Source organism: Myotis daubentonii, chromosome 18, assembly GCF_963259705.1.
Source record: "Myotis daubentonii chromosome 18, mMyoDau2.1, whole genome shotgun sequence".
NCBI lineage: Eukaryota > Metazoa > Chordata > Mammalia > Chiroptera > Vespertilionidae > Myotis > Myotis daubentonii.
The window spans coordinates 3,754,358-3,778,779 of record NC_081857.1 but is presented as its reverse complement, the minus strand read 5'-3'; the positions used below and the strand labels follow the sequence as shown (position 1 = coordinate 3,778,779).

Below are 24,422 nucleotides of genomic sequence, written 5' to 3'. Positions count from 1 at the left end.
ACCAAGAAAAGCAGAGAAAGTCCTTATTCTAAAATTTCTAACATCATATGAACATTTTTTCTTTTTTTTTCATATGAACATTTTTCTTGGTAAAAATTTTTTTACCAAACATTTACTCTGCTGGGTCTTTCTTCTGCCCCCCTCTCAACTAGTCCAATGCTCCTTCCTCATGTTTACCTTTAGGATATGAGCCAGTTAAATGGTGGCCGTTTCCTGCCTTCTTCAGAAACACAAACAAGTTCCTGAAAAGCTGCAGTAAAACTCCTAATCCTCTGATTTTCCCTGGTGTCAGGGTTCCTAGCTTGCTCTATGACCCTTTGCTACCAATCCTGCTTGTAATGTTTATTGGTTGGATGAACTCTCTACTCCCAGATGTCCCCACTGCATTTCCTGATTTCATTTTCCTAACACCACAGGGTCACCCCTAATTGCCTTTGTCCCTAACCCTGCTTAGAGTACATTCTTCTACCTGGAAGCTGACTTATCTGTATCCATTATCTCTATCTTTAGCCCCTTCACTCTCCCATTCCTCTGCCTTTCACCTACCAGTGCTCTGAAATGCAACACCCCTTTCTCCTTGGGAACTGATTCCTGAATCATCAGTCCTTCCTTTACCACTCCTCTCCCACTCTCACCTTCCCTTTATTTAATACTAGGGACCCAGTGCACAAATCCATGCACCTTGAAAGGAACTGTGGGCCGCAAGGCTGAGTGGGCACAGGGTCGGGTCTTGACCCATCCTCTGTGCCCCCGCCTGGCCCCTCCCGCCGTGGCCCCCGGTCCCGTCTGGCAGCATATCTGCTCCCACCACTGCCACTCCCATGTGCTGACAGCGCTGGCCCCACTTGCACCCGCTGACAGCGTCGAGCAATTGGGGCTGGCGCCAGCAGAGGGTGCATGCGGCAGCTGCTGGCCCCAATTGCCCCTCAGGAGCAGGGGGAGGTGGAGAACCCCTGAAGGACAATTGGGGCTGGCAACTGCCACTCAGACCTGCTGACGGTGCCAAGCGATCAGGGCCGGTGTTGGGCACCGGGCACCGGTAGCAGGTGCGAGCGGTGGCTCCAGCGCCAACAGCAGGTGCAAGCAGGGCTGATGCCGGCAGCAGGTGTGAGCACTGGGCGGGACTGTGGCACATGGGAGTAAAGAATTTTCAGTAACCATCAGAGGCTCACCCCAATGACAGTGACCGGCACCCCGCCTTGGTCTGGCATCCCCACTCACCTGCTCCACCATCCCACCATGGCTGACACCCACCATGATCCACGCGCGTCCCCTGGTGGTCAGGGCACGTCACAGGGACTGGTTGTTCGGTTGTTCCGCTGTTCGGTCTACTTGCATATTAGCCTTTTATTATATAGGATTTTATCCTCCACTTCCTAATGCTAATACTAATAAGTGCTATGACTGAGCATTGACTGAGCACCTACTCGTTTACATGAACACATCAATTCTATGCAATGGATCATTATTATTTATTTCTCTCTTACAACTATGAAAACTGTGGCACAGGAAGAAATAATCTGCCCAAAGTACACAGCCGCCAAGTGAAAGAACCAGGCTCAGAACTTAAGTGGTCTGGTGTGTGAAAAATTCTAGAACTATATAAAACAGTTCTCAGCCACTATGCTATGCAGCCTCCCTTATAAGAGTCACCTGAGCTTGTCATGCCCCTCCCTCCACCACTTACTTCTCTATCCACAGCAATTTCTTTCCCTACCACTTACCTAACCCTTTCAAAGGTCCCCATAACTACTAACTCCCAAACCCACCAGTCACATTTTAAGCTTCTGTGCCCTGACTTCTCTGCAGCCCTGAATACCCTGAATACTAAGGCCATGAACTCACTGCTGGCTTCACCCTGATCTCTGTGGTACCCTTTCTTGGTCTACCTCAGCACTGTCCAATGGAAATTTCTGTGATGATGGAATGTTTTATGGATGTGCTAACCAATATGGAAGCCACTAACCACAGGTGGCTACTGAGCACTAGCAGTTTGGTGAGCATGACTGAATTTTGTGGCCTCCTACTGGTCATTGCAGGCACTGCAGGGCTCCTGTGCTGGGCCCTGCAACCTTGCAGAAGAGCTCTGTCCTTGGTGCTTACTCTGCTCTTCCCAGCAGCCTACCTCCACAGAAGACGACCACAACCTCCGACACAGCCCAGACGTCTTTCCTCGGGAACACCTGTACCTCCAATTGATCATTTCTTCACCTGCAAGCACCACTTCCTTGGCGAATCTCCTCCCACTCAGGCAATCCCTACTCAGAGAACAGACTGCAGGCGCTACCTCCTGCTTGGTCCAGAGGAAAAGGCAGGGATTCATTTTACATCACTCCCTTTCCTCTTTCTTTCCTCCCCCTCCCCCTCAATCACCCCTCCATGCTCTTTAAACATGTCCTCTAGCATCCACTGCCACGGTTCTAAGCCAGGATCTATACAGTGGACCTGAGAGATTAATGAAGTCCAGTATTTGTATGTCAAGCAAGAGGTAAAGCAGAACATGGCTGGAAAATTCTTTTATACTTTTCAGAAAAATATCACAGAAAAAGCTGCCAAATCTGCCATCCTAAGGGGGTGGGGCGGGGGAGCGGGGGGAGTACAGACAATCTCACTCTGTGTGTAAGGCAGCCTTTAAAAATGAAGTGGGTACTATCTTAAAAATTCTAAATGTGTGCTCGGGTTATCTCTTGGTGAAAGGATCAAATGCTCACTCATTCATTTATCAAAAGTATATCAATGCAAATGCCACTCAGTATTCTCGTATATTTAATAATTATAGCTTCTGCCCCCAAACACCTAAAAAAAATCCCACATACACCAATGGGCAGGCAGGCAGTGCTGAGAATCTCAGAGAGGCCACACCCCGTGCTGACATCTGCCAGCCCACCAGGAACAGAGTAACCTGTGGTCCCCTATGCTCCCAGGGCTCTCCCCACAAGTGCTCCATGAGCTCTGGAACCACCCACTGTTTAACTTCACTCAGAGGAACTCCAAGGAATCTCTGTGTTGGTATTTCACCCCTCAGGCTTATCAGAGCACTTTGGCCAGCACAGAATGTAGTCCACACAGTAGTGTGCAATAAACATAGAAATCAGGATCATAATAAAAGCAAGAGAACATTAGAAATAGTGCTTGGATAGACACAAGTTCAGAGGGTAAACAGTCCTTCTGAGCCTGAAATCTCAACTGCTCCACTGCTGTGATGAGAGCTTCAGCGAAGTTCCTCAGCGAATTTCTGAGGCATCTCCTGAAAACGTGGAAATGTCCTACAAGGAGGGCTCGGTGGAGACCTCAGGTCCTTGGTTCCCAGGAAGAAAAGCAGAAGTGCTCACAGGCGCCCTGGGCTTTCATGATCCTTCTCTCACCTGGAGAAAACGATGTCTGACACCAGAACTAATAAATTCCACAGACAGCACATCACTGGCTGCTAGGAACTTCTGGCAATAATAATTTTGGAATGTATGACATAAATATATATTAGGTTGACTTAATAAATTTCTTTGGTCATTTCAGTTGCCAGAAAGATCCTAATGTTATCCTGGGGGAAAATCATCTGAATGAAAAGTGCCCAGGGATGGGATAGGAGAGCCTCACTCTATCCATCATGATTCAGGTGGACAAAGGCTTACATTTCATTCACCACAAACTTAATGAATCAAAAGGTGAGTCAGTTACTTTAAAACTAGAGGCCTGGTGCAGGAAATTCATGCACTCAGGGGATTCCCTCAGTCTGGCCTGCGCCCTCTTGCAGTCTGGGAGCCCTTGGGGGATGTCTGACTAATGGCATTTGGACATCCTTAGCACTGCTGCAGAGGCGAGAGAGGCTCCCGCCACCACTACTGTGCTCGCCATCTGTGAGCCTGGCTTCTGGCTGAGTGGTGCTCCCCCTGTGGGAGTGCACTGACACCCAGGGGGCAGCTCCTGCGTTGAGCATCTGCCCCCTGGTGGTCAGCGTGCATCATAGCTACCAGTCATTCCACTGTTTGGTCGATTTGCATATTAGCCTTTTATTATATAGGACTAGAGGCCCGGTGCCTAAAAATTTGTGCACTCAGGGGGGGGGGGGTCCCTCAGCCCAGCCTGTGCCCTCTCGCAGTCTGGGACCCCTTGGGGGATGACTACTTGCTGGCTTAGGCCTGCTCCCCAGGAGATTGGGCCTAAGATGGCAATCAGACAGCCCTCTGGCAGTCCGGCAGCCCTCAGGGGATGTCCACTTGCCAGCGGGGAGCAGACCTAAACTGCAGTAAGACATCCTTAGCGCTACTGAGGAGGCAGGAGAGCCTCCCACCACCACCGCTATAATGGCAGCCGGCAGCCTGGCTTGTGGCTGAGCAGAGCTCCCCATGTGAGAGCGCCCTGACCACCAGAGGGCAGCTCCTGCATTGAGCGTCTGCCCCCTGGTGGTCAGTGTGTGTCATAGTGACCAGTCATTCCCATTTTTTCTGCATTAGGGTCAGTTTGCATATTACCCTTTTACTATATAGGATAGAGGCCTGGTGCATGGGTGGGGACCGGCTAGTTTGCCCTGAAGGGTGTGCTGGATCAGGGTGGGGGTCCCGCTTGGGTGCCTGGCCAGCCTGGATGAGGGGCTGATGGCTGTTTGCATCTGGTTGCACCCCATTCAGGGTGGGGGTCCCCACTGGGGTGCCTGGCCAGTCTGGGTGAGGGGCTGAGGGCCGTTTTCAGGCTGGTGGGCAACTGAAGCTCCCAACCTCTCCTTTTTTTCTTTCTTTTTTTTTTATTCTGGGATTTATTTACCTTCGATGGCTGTCACTGGAGGTGAGAGCCGGCTCCAGCTCTGAGGCCCGGCTCCAGCTTGAGGCTTCCGCTGCTGAAAGCAGGTATCTGGGGTTTGTTTGGCTTCTATAATTGAAACACTGTTGCAGCTCCAGCTCTGAAACCTCGGCTAGCTGAAAGCAGTTATCTGGGGTTTGTTTAGCTTCTATAATTGAAACATAGTTGCTTTCGGAGTTGTTGCTTTCGGAGCTCAGAGCCGGGCCGCAGCAGGCAGGGAACCTTGGCTTCCTCCATCACTGAAGCAAGCAAGCCTCCTGTTTGCTTCAGCTGCGTGGCTGCCGGCCGCCATCTTGGTTGGCAGTTAATTTGCATATCACCCTGATTAGCCAATGGGAAGCGTATCGGAGGTACGGTTAATTACCCTATTTGTCTTTTATTAGATAGGATAAGTTTTAATATTTCAAAACAATTAAATATCAGGAAAAGTAACATTTTATATTTAAAATGTAATGTCATTTTTACCTTCATTAATAATAATAATCCTATGTAATAAAAGGCTAACATGCAAATTGACCAAACGGTAGAAGGACTGGTCACTATGATGCACACTGACCACTAGGGGGCAGACGCTCAACACAGAAGATGCCCCCTGATGGCCAGTGCACTCCCAATGGGGGAGCGCCACTCAGCCAGAAGCCGGCTCACGGCTGGAGAGAGCAGCGGTAGTGGCGGGAGCCTCTCCTGCCTCCGCAGCAGCACTAAGGATGTCCTACTGCCTGCTTAGGCCTGCAGGCAGTCAGACATCCCCTGAGGGCTGCTGGACTGTGAGAGGGCACAGGCCGGGCTGAGGGATTCTCCCCTCTCCCCCAACCTCCACCAGTACATGAATTTCGTGCATCGGGCCTCTAGTAATAATAATAAGCCAATGGTAAGTTTTCAAAAATAACACTAGTAAGTCGATGGTAGTGTAATGGCCACCCTGAGGAGGACTGGGATGGTCTCATTCTGAGGGTGAGTGAATGACACCGGAGAGGACGTCACAGGACCTGGTGGGAAACCTGGAGGACCTGGAGACCATCAGGGTGGGTTTCTTCCTCCCACCTGAGCTTTCACTGACTTATTTCTTCATGCTGAACATACATTACCCCCCACTGAGTTAAAATCGCATCCAGCTGCCAAGGGTCAGTTTACCCTCCACTACCTCCAGAGCCTTCCCTAAACCTCCCAGCTAGAAACCACTTCTCCCTACACTGAACTCATGCATACTTCTTAGGAATCTTCTAGTTCATTTTCATAAACATGTTTTCCATAAGATAAATTTCTTATGGGGGAGTGACTCTGCCACACATTTCATGTGAAAACAGAGAGAGGGATTCATGAGCCAGTTTCAGTAGGTGCTCCAACTAGAATTTGCAGTTTTATTTTATTGCAGAGAAACCATAGCAGGTGTAATCCTGCCTTTATTTCCTGGCTGGCTTTGTGCCTGAATTTCCGATTTCTTGAAACAATAATAATACCTAGCTTGCAGGGCTGGCATTAACTCAAACTGGTCCTAGCTGGTCTGGCTCAGTGGATAGAGCCTCGGCCTGTGGACTAAAGGGCCCCAGGTTCAATTCTGGTCAAGGGCACGTACCTCAGTTGCAGGCTCGATCCCTGGCCCTGGTGTGGAACATGTGGGAGACAACCAATCGATGTCTCTCTCTTACATTGATGTTTCTATGTCTCTCTCCCTCCCTTCCACTATCTTAAAAACACAATGGAAAAATATCCTTGGATGAGGATTAACAAAACAAAAAGAATTCAAACTGCAGTCAGATAATGCACACAGTGCCCCGGAGCAGGAGTCCTATGTGTGTTAAAGGTGTTCAGGGCACAGTAGGTCCTGACCATGCTGGGGTCCCCCCAGATCTGGCGCAGTGCAGGGCGCAGTGCCTGCCTCCAGTGCTCTTGTCATTCTGCGAGTTTCCCTTCCCTTGGAACATGCCTCCTTTGCGCAGATATTCTGCAGGCACTGTGCCCTGCTCTCTTCCCGAGTATCTGAATGGGACCCACTGCCCTGTTTCTCTGTAACCAAGCTCCACACCTAGGCTGGGTGCCAACCCACCTGCACTGCTAGATACCAGTGCTACAAGATAATGAAAGATGGGGCCCAACTGGGACAGATAAACGATAGAGAGGAGGCCACTGCCAACAGTTCAGACAGTCGAATGCAGCCCTTCCACTCTCAGGAGTGCACAGCAGTCTGCACAGCTGGCCTCAGGGAGTCACTGGAGAGATATGTTAACACATCAGGGAGCCCACAGCTCAGTGTCACCTGGAGGGGCAGGTATACTTCAGAGACTGGAAGATTAACAAGGACCCTCAGATTCAGGACAGTTTAAAATGAAAGCTGTGTAGGGAGGACATTGCCTTATTGGTTCAACTCATCAGCTTCAAGTGAAAAGGCTGTGTGGTCAGTGGGGGTGGGAAACAGTTCCCAAGAGTGACTCACATTCTTACTGTCTCCCAGAGCGAGGCACTTTTATTTTATTATTTTTTAATATTTTTATTTACTTCAGAGAGGAAGTGAGAGGGAGAGAGAGATAGAAAGATCAATTATGAGAAAGAATTATGAGAAAGAATCATTGACCGGCTGCCTCCTGCATGCCCCCAGTGGGGATCGAGCCTGCAACCTGGGCATGTGCCCTTGACCAGAATCAAACCCAGAACCCTTCAGTCCACAGGCCAAGGCTCTATCCACTGAGCCAAACCGGCTAGGGCAGCGAGGCACTTTTAAACAGCAGGTCACAGAGGCAAGTCCTTGCTAGTGAAAAACCTGGCTCACTCAGAAACTGGCACTTTCTGTACTTCCCAGCCTGTAATTCCCTATGTGGAATTTGTGCCTTGACCAAAAACTGGGGCAATCACCAGCAGATAGACACAGTCTGATGTCTTCTGAGCCACGCAGAGTTAAATGTGGGCTGTGGAGACCATCTGCCCTGGATGGATAGCTTTCCTCTCTGGGGCCTCAGTATTCTCATTTATAAAGTCACTAGAGGCCCGGTGCATGAATTCGGGCACGGGTGGGGTCCGGCAGGCCTGCCCGATCGGGGCCAATCGGGGTGGGGGGGAGGGGGGCCTGCAGGAGGTTGGCCAGCTGCAGTGTGCATCATAGTGACCAGTCATTCCTATCACTTGACTTTTATATATATATGTAGATTTTCTCCTGACAGGTTTAACCAAGTGTAATTTTTTTTTAAATCACCAAATAAAAGGATGTACTAAGAACAGGTGTGTGTTTTTAACTATGTTCAGACACTATCATAACTTTAACATAGTTTCTATTGAATGTGGGTGGGTAAGATTTATTATGTTGTTAACACCTGTAACAAGAGCAACTTTGTACTGAGTGTGTGGCTTGCACTGTCTTAACACTTCCTCTTTAGTGCTCACAATGATCTCTGAAATATATTATCCCTCTTTTTGGTTGGGTCTCAAAACGATGAGGGAAACTGCCTCACATCACAAAGCTAGTAAGTGGCACATCCATAATTCATACCCAGAACTACAGGGCCCAAAGGACAACGCTCTGAGCTGCTCTGAAGCTTCGCAGACAAACGACAGCAAAAAGACAAGCCAAGTGCAGGAGAAGTCGGGTACCTGAAGCAAACACACCCCTGTTTCTGCAGGTACTAAATTACATGTGATGGCTCAACACTCAAATCCGTCTTCATTTGCCCAGATGAGTCCCAGTTAAATGGAAAACCTCCTCTTTTATCTCTACTAAGTTGAATGAAAAAGCTCAGTCCCAGAGGGTTTCTTACCTGTACTGCTGTCTCCACTCTCCACGGACGATTTACCGTTTTCTGGCGGGTTGTTCATTCTCGAGTCTGCAATAAATCAGAGGTGAATGAAGTTTAAAAAATTGGGGATGCAGTTAGGGGGACAAAATTGTGGCAGAGGGAAAGGTTAAGAATATTGACTAACGTCACAGCCCTGTAGTTCAAAGAGACTGAGTCAATGCTAAAATGTTGGAAATTGCAATAAAAGTTTAACTGAAAAAATTCAAGATTCCATCAACCTTGAAGTGATCCACAAATAAGGAGTCTTTCTAATAAACTTTAAGATTCTTCTAAGAAAGAGAGCAGAAATCTAACCTAAAAAGTAACAATAGATCTGATATGTAAAAGGTGTAAATGCTTTGTAATATGAAGCATAAAATGTTAAAGAAACAAAGCTGGGGAAGCACCTCACCAAGTAAAACATGTTAGTGGCCAATAAAGTTTCTTTTCCCATGAGCAGAGATATTTGTTAATTATGACCAAACAAGCCACTGATAATCTTGACAACAGACTGGACAGTAACTCAAAAGAATGGTATACGGCTACGGCATATCTAAAAAATATCTCCAAATTTACTCCCTCCCCCAAGAAACTAAGCATATGTCAACGTGATATCTGAGTTCACACCTCAATCATAAACCAGTACAAGGAGTTACCACAGGCAAAACAGATACATCTAATAATGTCAAGACTGACTCACCACCATACACAACCACACCCACTTACGAATTATGCTGCCTTGATACCCCCAAATGAACCCACTTCTGTGCCTCAGGTCTTCAGGTTATCTTTTTAATGAAGATGTCACAGTGAAAAGTTTTCATCGAGCAATGTTAGGTTTCCCAGAAGACATGCAACAGATGGGACAAGACCAAGTCTGCTTTTCTTCGACTTCTTCAGAAGTGTGAAAACTAAATATACATTAAATTAAATACAGACCTTATTATACTTCTACAAACTCAAACTTAGGGTATTTATAAATCCAACAAGTTTACTATCAAGCAAGCTTTGCCTTTTCCCCACCAGGTTAAGGACAATTAACTACTGGTTAGTAGAGAATAAACAATTTAACTATATTATATTTGATTTTTTTTTTTTACCAGAGAGTCCATTTTGTCATATGCTTAAATATTTAAATAGGAAATCAAACAGATCACTAGAGTCCCAACCACGTTGCCACAGTGGTATTATGTACATGCACAAGGGATGAGAGAGCTTCATACATTTCACTTCCAACCCAGAAGCTGGGCACCAGCCATTCTAACACAGTGTTTAAAACGCATGCCTGTCTTATGTGCTTATGCAGGTCTTTCATGTCTTTGGTTTGTTTTTCAAAGTTCAAAGGGCTCAGATTCTTATGTCTTTGGTCATAAATAAGGGTTGTTCTACAATTTCCTTTCCCCCACTGCCCAGAAAAATGTAAATGTCATCCGAAAGCATGCTAAGGTTTGAAAGAAACAGGTGTACAACTCAGTGAATACCAACTTTCTGAATGACTTAACAAAAATCTTATGAAAGCCAACAAAGATCACAACAAATGTAATAGAATATGCCATTAAGCATACACACTGCTGAATGCTTCCTTTAGACCATATTTTAAAAGAAAGTGGGGAAAATAATGAAGCAGTTAACATTCATTTTAAAAAGATAATTTTCTAACTATCATAACAACAAAGAAGGCATAACTCTTAACAAGTCATGAGCTCAACCTTATACAAGTCATATCCTAATTTTCCCATCCATAAATTAAAGTTTATGTCACAGGTACTCTATGTGAATTTTCTAAGGATTTTCTATTGAATTGTCAGGAACTTCAAGGACATTTAACAAATTACTTCATGCACAGAATAATAATAAAAATTCTGATTAACGGTACAACTATGGAAAGACTGTTTAAATATTTATTAACTAAAAATAGATATAATTTCTTATTCTAAAATATAATGCTAAAAATATTTCAAAAAGATATTTTCCTTTCCTTTCTTGAGTTCCCAACTTAGTAAATATAAACTGAAATAAGTAATTTCCTTTTTGATATTTGGAGTGCTCCCCCCTGGGCACCCTGAGCTGACTGTATAATGAGTCTAATACACGCTCTGCAAGTTGCTCTTGATGAATTCTTGACATCGGTTTGCTGGTTCAGCCATTCACATGGTTAACAGTGGCTTTTACGGTCTGTGCAGACATCACTACTACCCTGGGTTTAGGCCAAGCCTTCTGTCTACCTACGAGTTCAAACATTTTTCAGAATTATCATTTTATTCTAACCCTGGCAACTGTGAAGGTGATGGGGACAGCATGGCTTTTTCAAATGGGAAAAATGGCAAACAGGAAAAAGCAATCATTTGCAAAGATTTGTAAGATATATGAGTCCTGGAGTTGCCGTCATCGAACTCTCCAGGTGACCAGAATAACCCAAAGAGGTTTCCACAATTTTGCACACAAGCAGGCAAAGCTCAACACAAAGCATGGCCACCATGAGCATCCACTGTATGTCTAAAAACCAAAGAGACTCCATCTCTTATAAATCACAGTCAGCAAAGACATAATTTATATATTCAAGCCAGAAAGCCCCTCTCCAAAGGCTTGTAGCTCTATAGGGATAACTCTAAAAATCTAAAAAAAAAACACACAAAAAAACCCTCTAAAAATAGGCTTTCCAGTATTTAAGACTGTTTTGTGAAGAAGAGAAGCTAAATTTTTTAAAATAAAAAGGCTAATATTGTCAAAATTTGGAAAGTTCAGTTTCTAAAATCTGGAAATTAACCCACAGCCCAACTGCAGTAACCAGGGCAGTCACCCAATCTGTCCTCTTGGGAGCAACTCTGCACTGTGGCTCCACCTGGTTTGCACTAAGTACTTTTGTTTTTTACAAGACATTTCAACTAAGTATGCAAAATATTTTTATTAACATACATATTATTTAGGTACACTTCAGACCTTGTTTCTGATTCAGAGTGTTTTTAGAACTACATGACATGCTCTCAATAGAAAATTTTTTTAAAAAGCAAAAATGTCCTCCATTCAAGTTGAACTCTAAATCCACAATATTTACTGAAAGTCTCTGAACCAGAAGAGCTAGAAGTAGGGAGGGACCTACAGCAAATTCAAGTACTGGTGCTTTGCAAATGCTTCCCCCCTTCCCTGTTCCCCTGGTCTCTCCTCTCCCCCAGCCGGCTGTATAAGTGATGAAGCATTTCTGCATAGCCAACCCCACTCCCACTATTTCCATGTAAAGCTGTAAGAAAGAGCCGTGCTGGTACCCACCTAGAACAAAGTCACTGCAGTCCAGCATTGCTGTGAAATCTTCTAGGTTCACAGTCCACAGCAAAGAAACAGGTAACGGATTGGGGGGGTCAGAAGGTATTACTATTTCTGACAAAACTAAGGGAACGAGAGTGGGAGGTGGAAAGTGGGCTGGGGGAGAAGCAGACTACAACTTCAGTTACACCATAGCCATCTTCAACTGAATAAGGAAACTTCAGTTGCTCAGAGGAGTTTTAGTCTCTCCTATCAGCTAGGACTGACATTGTCAAGGCAACTGAAGCATGAAAAGTTCCCCTTTTTGTAATAAAATAGAAACAAAGATTGCAGCTGGCAGTTTCCATAATGAAGCTTAATCAGTATGCGGGTGATTAGGGCCTTATGCAAATCTCTCCTCGTTAGCACAGCAGCCAGCACTTTGAAGTCCATGAACAATTCATTTACAGAATACACTGAGAGCCCTCCCTGCATAATTTAAATCATTGCATAAATATTTATCAGTTCATTTGCATATTAATTGGCAGTGCGTGAAGGGAAAAATTATCTCCTGAGTGCCAGCATAATAATTAGAAGGATAAAATGAGATTTCTTCCAATGGCCTGGCTTCTCGGACCTAACTTGAGATAGTGCCAGGGGAGAAGGGAGGGACAGGAGACAGAGTTCTGTTAAAATGCCACTGAAATGACACGTACAAATTAGAAACAACTCCACAGACTTAAGCACCTTTAATCTTATTCCTGCTGGCAACAATGACTTCAGTAATAAGAGGATTTGCAAAAACCTTTCTACACAATCCAAATAATCCCAAGGAAACAATTAGCAAGGTAGAAGCAGAACACAGGACCATCAAGATGGTGCTAGCCCACTGATAGGGAAGGTTCCAGATTATTAACATGCGTCCTCAGGGGAAAGTACTGCTCATAAAAGGCAGCAGTAAAAACCCAGAAGCAGGGCAGGATGGTAAAACCACCTTAAGAGTTGGAAGTCCTGATGCACAATTCTTTTTCTACTATGAGCTAAAAGGCTAGATTAGTGGATCACCACATGATGTGTAGCCTTCCCCATCAACCTCAATCAAAAGTGGAAGACAGCCCAGCTGGCATGGCTCAGTGGTTGAGCTTCAACCCATGAACCAAACAACCAGTTTGATTCCCAGTTAGGGCACAGGCCTGGTTGCCGACTCACTCCCCAGTGTGGGGTGTGCAGGAGGCAGTTGACCAATGGTTCTCTCTCATCATTGAAGTTTCTATCCTCTCTCCCTCTCCCTTCCTCTCTGAAATCAATTATATATATACACACTAGAGGCCTGGTGCATGAAATTTGTGCACTGCAGGGGAGGGGGGGAGGAGTATGTCCCTCAGCCAAGCCTGCACCCTCTCTAATCTGGGACCCCTCTAGGAATGTCCGACTGCCTGTTTAGGCCCTATTCCTGTGGGCCTAAACGGGCAGTCAGACATCCCTCTCACAATCCAGGACTGCTGGCTCCCAACCACTTGCCTGCCTGCCTATCTGATTGCCCTTAACTGCTTCTGCCTGCCAGCCTGGTCACCCCCTAACCACTCCCCTGCCAGCCCGATAGCCCCCAACTGCCCTCCCCTGCAAGCCCGGTCCCCCACAATAGCCCTCCCCTGCAGGCCCGGTCTCCCCCAATAGCCCTCCCCTGCTGGCCCAGTCCCCCCCCAACTGCTCTCCCCTGCAGGCCATCTTGTGTGTTGGAGTGATGGTCATTTTGCATACTTGTGACTAATTAGCATATCAGGGCTAATTAGCATATCCTTCTCTTATTATTTGTTGGAGCGATGGTCAATTTGCATACTGGTAATGACTAATTAGCATACCCAGTCGTGACTAGCATATCTGGGCTAATTAGCATATCCCTCTCTTATTATATAGGATATATATACACTGAGTGGTCAGATTATTATGATCACCTGATGTTTGTAGGCAAATTAGCTATAATTTCATGCTGAAGTTGCTAGAGGGCCAGACCATTATAAATAAGGGAAGCAGGTTGTTTACCACAACAGAAGTGATTTTTTTTCCTGAAGATATGGGTAAACAATGTGATTTAACAGCCTTTGAATGTGGGATATATATATACACACATATACACACACACACACACACATATATATATACACACACACACACAAATATATGTATATGCACACACACACACATACATACACACACACACACACGCAATGAGTGGCCAGATTATTATGACCACCCCCATCAGTATTTCGTTGGGCCCCCTTTTGCCTTCAATACTATGGCGATTCTTCTTGGCATTGACTCCACGAGATGTTGAAAGGTGATGCGAGGAATCTGACACCATGCCTGATGAATAGCACTGTCCAGTTCTGTGAGATTTGATGGCTGTGGAACCAGCTGCCTGATGGCTCTTTTAACTTAGTTCCACAAATGCTCAACTGGATTGAGATCTGGTGATGGTGGGGGCCACCTAAGCAAGGTAAAGTCTCCCTCATGTTCTTGAAACCACTCCTGCACAATACGAGCATCGTGGCATGGCGCATTGTCTTGTTGGAAGAAGCCTTCTCCATTGGGATACGCCATCAACATGATAGGATGAACTTGATCAGCAACGGTACTTAGGTATGTTGTGCTATTCAGACGTTGTTCCACATGAATTAAAGGGCCCAAATCATGCCAGGAAAACATGCCCCAAACCATAACACTGCCCCCACCAGCTTGAAGGGTTGTACTCATGCATGTGGGGTGCATGCTTTCATGCTGTTTCCGCCAAATTCTCACTCTGCCATCTGCATGATGCAACTGGAAACATGATTCATCGGACCACATGAATTTTCTCCAATGCTCGACTGTCCAATCCTTGTGTTCCTGTGTGAGTTGGAGACGTTTTATCTTGGTAACTGCAGACAGCAAAGGTGTTTGAACAGGCCTTCGGCTTCCATATCCCATACGATGCAGTGTACGGCTAATATGCCTAAAACGTCAGGTGGTCATAATAATCTGGCCACTCAGTGTATATATATGTGTGTGTGATTGTGTGTGTGTGAGTGTGTGTGTATAAAATCCTACTAAATAATACATCTATAAAATTTAAAATGAATTTACAAGGTAAAACATCAATCCAAACTTTCTAGGTATTATAATGACAACATTGTGTTGGAATCATTCTAGATGGTTCAGAAGATTTATTTAAAAAATCGCATGAAGCAGACATTATTTCCCCTTTAAAAGCAAGGACCCCGAGCCACAGAGGGCTGGAGCACTCTACCCAACATCACACTAGCAACGTGGAGTCAGGATTTAACCAGATTTCCTGACATGAAATCTGAGCTCCTGGCTCTTACCCATGATGGACAAGCTCTATATTCAGGGATGTGGCAGACGTGGGGGAAGGCTCAAGTAAGGCCAGGCTAAAACAGCATGTTTCAGTGTGGTCAGGAGACCAACAATTGGTGGCAAGGATTTGTGTTTAAAAGTCAAGTGTGCGCAGACACACAGGCACATGCACTGGGTGAGGAGAGTTCCCGGGGGCATTATCCCGCTACTAACTGCTTTGATTTAGAACCAGTCTTGGAGCACGCCAAGTGTCTGCCTTTTAAAAATAGTTCACTTTTACCAATGCTAAGGGTGAAATTGAACTCAACATGAATATGAGAAAATGAAAGACAAGATTTTTATTAAAAAAATCTTAAAAAGATTTCCTTGCAAATCAGTAATAGCTAGAAACAAAACCAAGAATCTCTCTCAACTTTCAGATCAGCACTCCATTTATATTGCTAGTTTTTCTGTTTTATAGAATCACGAAGTGCATATGAGGAGAGGGTATGGGGAAAAATCGAACACTGCCCTTTAGTACCTGCGAGACCTAAGTGCCTTCCCTCTTTGAACCTTAATTTTCCCAACTGTAAAATGACGCCATTTCTCTCATGAGGTGGCTGTCAGGATAAGTGTGCTCACGCCTGTCAGGGCAGCTGTGCCAGGGAGACATCAAGGCATGAGGCAGATATGGGACAGCTTTCAAGATCATAAATTTTATTCAATCACAATTCATAACACTGTAGTAAATAAGCAAGACTATAGTATGAAACAGAATATAAAATTCAAATGAGTTTTAAGGCAGAATGTATTGGACTATATAAGTTCTGCTTGGCAGTTAAAGATGAGTCGCAATGATGAATGTGACTAGAATATAGCAAATGTCATAAATGTTTCCTTCCCTCCTCTTCTACTTTCATAAAATTTTAAATTTATTGTCTGTACTTACGAAATAACTCTGCAACTCACCTCCTACCTCTCTGGGCCATATGTAGTAACACTCCTAAACTACTCGTCTCATGTCTTGGAGCTACAGCCATACAATCACTGCCAACCAAGGAGTGTTTGCTGAAAGGTACCATGCAGGGCAGGACCTCAGTAGGGTAATGAGCCTAGGGTCCCACAAGGGGGGAGGAGAGAGGGTCTCTGCACAGCAGGGGGCCGTCTCTGCACAGCAGGGGGCCTACTGCTCACTGAAGGTCAGTATTCAGAGAGGGACCCCATCCCCTCTACTGCAAAACTTCCCATCTTCACTCCAGGAAGAGGGAGTGGGCAAGAGAAAGAGGCAGCCCTGAGATGCAGCTATCCAGGGTGACAAGAAGACTCACCGTTTTAATGGGAAGGGGAATAAAACTCCCTTTCTGTCACCCTTGATCTAGGTACCTGCACATTCTAGAGGGCAGATTTCAATTCCACAAGACTGTCCAGGTCTCTCTAGATGGATTGAGGGAGGATGGCTACCATCTCTCCCCTCCACTCCCCCAACCATGGCACAGTCAGACCTAAAGCAAGGGAACAGAGAGCTTTACTCATAGACTCAAATGTCCACTACATTTGGTCTTCTGTCTGAAATACAGTAAAATGTAACCCAAAAAAGACAACCTTAAAAAAAAATTCCAGATTTCCGGGAGGTTTGTGGGATTGTCAGTCTTTCACATTTTAGCCTGAATTAATCCAACTCAATTGCTTTCACTTTATATCTAGTTTAGGAGTCCATATGTGATGTGATAGTTGTTTCCATTGGGAAAGAGGGCAATAACTACTCTTATAACCTTACGAGAGGCCTGATGCACGAAATTCGTGCAAGAATAGGCCTTCCTTCCCCCAGCTGTTGGCACCAGCTTCCCTCTGGCACCCGGGATCTGGCTTCCCTCAGGCCGCTGGTAGGCACCTGGGACCGGGGCTTCCCTCGCAGCCCTGGCTTCATGTGGAAGGTCATCCGGAAGGACAGGATTTCCAGTCTAATTAGCATATTATGCTTTTATTACTATAGATTTTATAAAAAGTAAATTGAGGCCTAAATAATGCCTCTTAGGTCAACTTAAAATAAGTGCCATAAAAACACTATGCACATCATAACTATTTACTTTTAATGCAAAGTTCATAAATATACATTCATTCACCAATTTTTTATGTCAGACCAAAACCTTTGCTTTCAGTTGAGTTTCCTCTTCTTCCTTGGATGACAATTATATCACTAATACATACCCTAATCTTTCCAGTTTCAATTTATTTAGCTTTGTTTTTCAGGCTTTTCCATCCTCACATTTTACACTGTACATAATATGTATAGAATAAATATAAAGAACTCAAGGAAAGTCTCAGGAAACAATGCTACTTCTTGGATGTAATGTACTGATACATTTATTTTCTTTAACTGCTGTTTTCAACCTACTTAATTGACCCCATGACCCACATACTAAAAAACTGCTTTAAAAATAAGACAGGAACTTAAGACATGTGAAGCTTTCTGAATGCAGAATATTTTCCATTCTTTTCTTTTAGAATAATCAATCCCTAATATCATACAGCTCTCCTATTCAAGTCTAATTCAACAGCATTTTTAGTAATGACCCTTTATCACATCTTTTCAATGCATTCAAGTTAAAGTTTTCACAAAAGCATCATTTTTCTTTTCCTTGGTTTATATAATAATTATTTAAATTGTATAATTAAAGTAAGTAGTACAACAGACTTGGGGCACAAGTCAACAACTCTTCGTCACCATACCACCCACTAGTGGAGGCAGATCTGCACAGACCACTAAAGAGGAGCACTCAGCATGCTGTGGGGCAAACACAGAGCAAAGTCAGTGGCTCTACTCTGTCATTTAAATGGAGGTTTGTAGGGAAAGCCACCCCACTAAGAGGCAGCTAGTATTAAGTGGCATGTGCTTCGGATCCCTTCTGTGGACTGTGCTACCTTGTATCTCTGCAGCCTGTGCACAGCTCACTGACTGCTCCATCTGACACTGGCATCCAGTAAACACATCATCATTACAGAATCCAACCCTCTCAGTGGGGAAAGTATGACTATCGCATAGCTCTACTCAAGTTTTAGCAGTGGCTAGGAATACTGAACAGTTTTTTATATACCTACTTGCCATCCATAAATCTTCTTCAGTGGGGTGTCTATTTCTTCCTTTTGGATTTTTCTAAAAATCTCTATTTTCTAATGGGCTGTTTGTTTTCTTGTTAGGGCTGAGTTTTCAGAGTTCTTTATATATTGTGTAGATAAACGTCCTTTATCAGGTATGTGCCTTGCGAATAATTTCTGCCAGTGTGAGCTTGTGTTTTGATTCACTTCACAGAATTTTGATAAAGTCTAATTACTCAATTTTCAATTTTATAAACCCAGTTTCACTGTCGTGTTTAAAATCCGTTCACCAAGCCTCACATCCTGAAGATGTCTTCTCTGTCTTTTCCCTAATGTGCGGGGTCTAGGTTAGGGTTTTATTTTTAAATCTTCTGTCGGAAAGACTACCCTTCCTCCGCTGAATGTCTTTTATTCCTTTGTCACAAATCAGCGGGCTGTACTTGTTTGGGTCTATTTCTAGGTCTTCTATTTGGTTCTACTGATCATAGTGCCAATCACACCACCAAACTCCCAGGCTTGATTCCTGCAGCTATTTCTAAGTTTTGAAATTAGACAGATTCCTCCCATTTTATTCTTTTTCGAAAATGTGTTAGCTATTCTAGTTCCTTTGAATTCCTATATAAATTTTAGAACCTTATCTATTAAAAAGCTCATGGGGATTTTGATAGGATTTGCCTTACACCTGCATATCTATTTGGGGAGAATTGATACTTCCTATGTTGAGTGTTTTAATCCATAGATACAGTATGTCTCTCCACTTCTCTATATACAGTATTCCTTGATTTCTTCCATCAGCATTTTGTCGTTTTCAGTATACAAGTCCTGAACATGTTTTGTTGGATTTAAAACTAAGTTCATTTCTTCAGCCATTTTTTATGGGTAGGTCAGCTGGTGACAAAATTCTTTGTTTCATCTCAGAATGTCTTAATTTCCTCTTCATTCCTGAAGGACATTTTTGCTGGAAATAGAATTGGGGATTTTGAGCTCTTTCTGCACTTGAAAAATGTCAGGGCAATGCCTCCATGGTTTCTGATAACAAATCTATCTCTGAAATTGTTTTCCCCATAGGCAAGGTGTCATTTCTTTCACTCTTTTCCAGATTTTTCCTTAAGGTTGGAAACTCAGTTAATTTTAAGTAAAATTTACCCAACATAAGACAATCGTAGAAAATGAACTTTAAGTGTGGTATTATAGGTATGTTGTCATGTTCTGTTAAAACTACCACTTTTGGCCCAGCTAATGTGGCTTAGTGGTTGAGTGTCAACCCATGAACCAAGAGGTCCCGGTTCGATTCCCCATCAGGGCATATACCCCGTTTTCGATCCCCCATGGGGGGCATGCAGGAGGCAGCCGATAAATGTGTCTCTCTCGCTATCCTTCTCCCTTCCTCTTTAAAAAATCAATAAAAAATATTTTTTAAAAAAACAACAAATACCACTTTCATGGCACTACTTAAGAAACCCCAAGCAAAGCACTCAACATCTGTTATGAACTGAATCTCCCCAAAAATGTTACAGGCAAACCCTGCAGCATCTGCACATGTGATCTTACTGGAAATATGGTCTTTCAGATGAATAAGTTGAAATGAGGTCATGAGGATGGGCCCCGGCCAGTGCTATTGCTGTCCTTATAAGAAGGGGAAATTTGGACACAGACACATACAGAGGGAAGTGGGGTGGCAGGAAACAGTTTCCCAACACCACCTGGAGCCGGACCCAACCCTGCTGACCCCGTGATCTCGGATTTCTGGCCTCCTGAGCTCTGACAATATATTTCTGTTCTTTGAGCTGCCCAGTTTGTGGCACTTGTTACAGCAGCCCTAGGAAGCTAACACAACACCTGAACCCGAAGTTCCTCACTGACAAATTATTTGTTTTAAAAATTAAGGTTGTTTTTAAAATTAAGATGAGATTATAAGCTATTTTTATAATAATCAGGAATTATAAAAATGATGTTATTATAATCGCTTGATAAATATTTAACAAATATAAGATTTTTCTTCTGTTATAATAAAAAATGTTTAAGTAATGATCTTAAATATTTCCATGTTTTTTAACTAACTTTTAATTCATAGGCCAGAAAATCATCTTTACTGTAATGGTAAGAAGAGTATTAATATTTTAGTCCTCAAATTACATTTCTTAAGAAATTTAAAAATTCTTTTGAAAACTTTTAAAAAAGAACACTGTGTCGAGTTATGCCTGACATATGAAAAGCTGTATATATTTAATACATACAACCTGACAAGTTTGGAGATGAGTGCATCCCATGAGACCACAATTAAGGCATAAAATTATCCATCACCTGCAAGTCTCCTTTTGTCAACCTCCCTTTTGAATTAAAAAATATTTTTGGGTTGTTTTTTTTTGTTTGTTTTGGGGGGTTTTTTTGGTCTTTTTTTAATTTTTAATTTTTTTCATTGATATTAGAGAGAAGAAGGGGAGAAAGAGAGACACACATATCAGTGAAACAAAGAAACATCAATTAGTTTGCTTCCCGCAATGCCCTGCCTCAACTGGGGATCAAACCCACAATCTGGGTTAAGTGCCCTGATTGGAAATCAGACCTTTTGGTATTCAGGACGATGCTCCAATTGAGCCATCAGGCCATGGCTGAACCTTCTGCAGCCTTGGCCGGGTAGCTCAGTTGGTGAGAGCATCACGCAGATAAGCCAAGGTTGCAGATCTCTCTCTCTCCTTCTCTCAAAAATCAACACATTAAATAAAATACTTTTGTGAGTGGTAAGAGTACTTTAACATAAAATCTACTTTCTTTACAAATTTTGGGGTATATAATACAGTATTGTTAACTATAGTCTTCTGAAAACCTAAAATTTGACCCCACCAAAAAAACTCCAAAACTGGCTGCCCCTCTGGCCACATGAGCACTGGACGCAACCCCAGCTGGATACAGGCGCTGGGACAGTCTGCAGCACTGGCACTGCCCACAGCACAGGACAAACAATAGGGAGGGTTGACAAGCTGACTGAACAAAAAGCAAGGCATAGTTTTGGACAGAATGTTTTCCTCTCTATGCTCTACTGCCTGGACTTCCATGAGTATTAAAAGTGCCAGCCCGTACGAGGATGTGTCTAGTCTAGCATGTGCCCAACAGGGGAGGAATTCAATAACCATGAGCCCCCCAGCCCTGCTAAGTGAAGATGATGAGCAACTGCAAGGGATGCTGGGCGTAGTCAAGCAACTTTGTGATCTCTCCATAATGTCAACAGCATCGATAAGTTTCATCTCATCCTTGCAAGCTCCAGTTGGTCAGAAAGAATTTAACTGGAAAAACAATAAAATCCATCAATATAGCTCGCCTTTTAGAAGCCCTAACATGACTCCCCCAAGCAGAAAGATGCCAGGCATTCTAATGTACATTACTCCTCATTTTGAATAGTATCGATTAAAACGCACACACATTACAATTCTGTGCTAGATCTCCATGCTGCTGGGAACAAAACATAGGATGTGAGCTACTCTAAATGTATTTTTAATATCTCATGCTCATATTCTGTGCATCGCCCGCTCTTGGCCAGCCAGGTGTTAATTTAATGCAAGATTCCTGGGTAAAGATGAATTTCAGTGGGTGAGTCAGGTTTTAAGGCAAAGAATCTCCTGGTTTGAGCAATTCTGGGTATTTAACAAAAGAAGAAGGAATTTCCTTTATACTCTCAACATTACAATTTCATTTAAGATAATGAGCTTTTATTTTCCCCAAGCCAATCAATCAGACACGTGAAATGTTATATTAATTTTTAATAATACTCTTTGCTGTAACATCTTTTTTCATTAAAGGTGTTTTAACTAATTTTGAAAGGTTTATTTTAAAAATATTTTGGGAAATTAATCACTGCTTGGTCAACTATAAAAGTAAAAACATGGAGACAAATGTTCAGTTAGACGAAATATACCTTTGAACTTGCTCAAAATAGTTTACTATAGTTTAAACATGTTTATAAGCTACAAATACTTTATAAACACCTTCTTAAAGGGGATATGACCTACACCTTTAAACTACATTATAAAGATGGTGAACAGGATTCCCACAGTGAAATCATTCCAGAGGAAGATGCGGTCTCGCTGCACTTCCTCAGTGTGCCTCTCGTGCTCACAGCATCTTGGATGGGTGAACTCAGGGAGGAAATGATTCCACCATCAGGATCAGTTCATTGGTTAGCACGGAATGGGCTGAATTTACAATTAAATTTTAATTCCAAAAATAATCCAGTTTCATTTAGTAATGGGCTTTGAAACCAGAGGGAACTAGGTTTAAACTCCGGTTCTCACATCCTAAACTCTAGGATTCTGCCCCTAAGCCTGTCTCCTTCTCTGTAAATCAAGTACCATAATACCCCTGAGGGTTCTCCGCAGGCCTAAATAAAATGTATCTGAAAACTTCCATGGCACTTAGTAGTTCATTCATGGTTGCTATATTAATAGAAAAAATACTGAATGTAAAATAAATAAAACCTTTGTCTTCTCTGTTCCCACATTAATATTTTAAGTTAAGCAAAAGGAAAATCCATATGAACTATCCTTTGGTCTGTTTTATTCTCTTAGGCATGTTGCGTTACTTTAAAAGAAGAATTTTTAAAAGGCACTCTAGGAGTCAAAATATGTAGATTCTGATCTAGATGCTGATCTCATTTCTGGCTAGCTGAACCTCCATAAGCAAGTTACTTGACCTCTCTGATCTTCACCTAGGTTAATTTGTATTATGATGACTAGATTAATCTTATAAGACTATTATTTACAAAGCACTTCAATTAACTACCATATAGAGATTATTGCTAAAGTTATATTGTCACAGAACAAACCCTATTAGCATTAATTTCACAACTTGTTCTAAAGAAGTTAGAGCCTAATCTAAGTACAAGGGCCAATCCGAACTGTTCTCCATTGCTGGCTAGGGCACAGGCATTTGAAGCATGACACCATCACAGCAATTCATATCAAATCAAACAATTTTCAAGGAAACCAAGATGGCGGTATAGGTAAACACCGGAAATTGCTGACTCGCACAACCACTTCAAAAATACAACTAAATGACAAAACGACATCATCCAGAACCACAGGAAGGCTGGCTGAGTGGAAATTCTACAACTAGAAGGAAAGAGAAAAGCACTGAGACTCAGAGGAACTGCGGAAGTAAAGTGCAGAGGTACGGAGGCTCACACCGAAAGGGCTGGCAGCTGAGGACGAGGTTGTCTTTTTCAATCGGGAGGTGGTCTCAAGCTCCCGACTGCTCTGAACTCCAGTTGCAGGTGAGTCTCTCGGGATCCAGACTCATACGGGGAGAAACTGGACTGTCTGGCATTGGGCAAAACTCGAGGGCGGCTTTCTCTCAGAGGTGCCTGCAGCGATTACTGGGACACTGAGACATGGGGCCTCTTAGGGTAGGACTGGGGAGCAGCCATAGCTGCTTGCTCCACCCTGTTGGTCCCCTGAGACCCCGCCCCACCGAAGCTGTGCACAGAGGCTTTTGCATATGACAGGCCTGGCCCTTTGCAACCTGAAAATTACCTAACAAACTGCAGCTGAATCAGAGAGACCCAGAACTTCCAAAAGAAGGTCCAAGGCCCCACAGCAGCTTGCATTGCTTCACAGATGGGCCTCATCTGGGCACCTCCAAACCCCAAACAAAGAAGAGGAATCTCTCCATAGCTCCTTCTCGGTAGCCTCAGGCAGAGGCTAAATTAGCACCTCCTTAGAGATCCAAGAGCCAGTGTACCCAGGGGTGAGAGTGGGACCATCCAATTATAACTCCTTAGATCCATAAGTGACACACTCAGGGGGCAGACTCAGTGAGCACCAAAGCCCCATTGAAGCAAGTCTTACCCAGAAGAGTGTCTCCAGCTCAGAAGTTCTTCCATTGCAGACACAGCTGATTCTCACAGCCAATTGGCCTGGAGGTCAATTCCTCCCAGTGATACCTACAACAATCAAGACTTAACTACAAGACTGTGCACAAAGCCCACAAAGGGGTGCACCAAGAGTGCCCACCTCAGGTAATTGGGGAAGCTGAGCCACTGGGCCCTGTAGGACACCTAGCACAGAAAGCCACTCTACCAACACAGGGAAGCATAAAAAATGTGGAGACAAAGAAATAAGTCACAAATGACAGAAATGGAGGAAAGCAAACTACTGGATATAGAGTTCAAAACCACACTTTTAAGGTTTTTCAAGAATTTTC

At 43.6% G+C, this 24,422-nt stretch overlaps 1 protein-coding gene across 4 annotated transcripts in view; it reads right to left on the bottom strand.

Annotated features, from left to right (window-relative positions):
• Positions 1–24,422, bottom strand: part of POU2F1 (POU class 2 homeobox 1) — a 138,595-nt gene that overhangs the window by 58,353 nt on the left and 55,820 nt on the right. For 3 of the 4 annotated variants that reach the window (XM_059673981.1, XM_059673979.1, XM_059673980.1), the window contains one exon: positions 8,541–8,606. In XM_059673981.1, the coding sequence (XP_059529964.1) occupies positions 8,541–8,598 (58 nt within the window). In that variant the 5' untranslated portion in view covers positions 8,599–8,606. Of the gene's footprint in view, positions 1–8,540; positions 8,607–24,422 lie in introns of those variants that run through there. The other variant, XM_059673983.1, reaches the window with a different exon arrangement.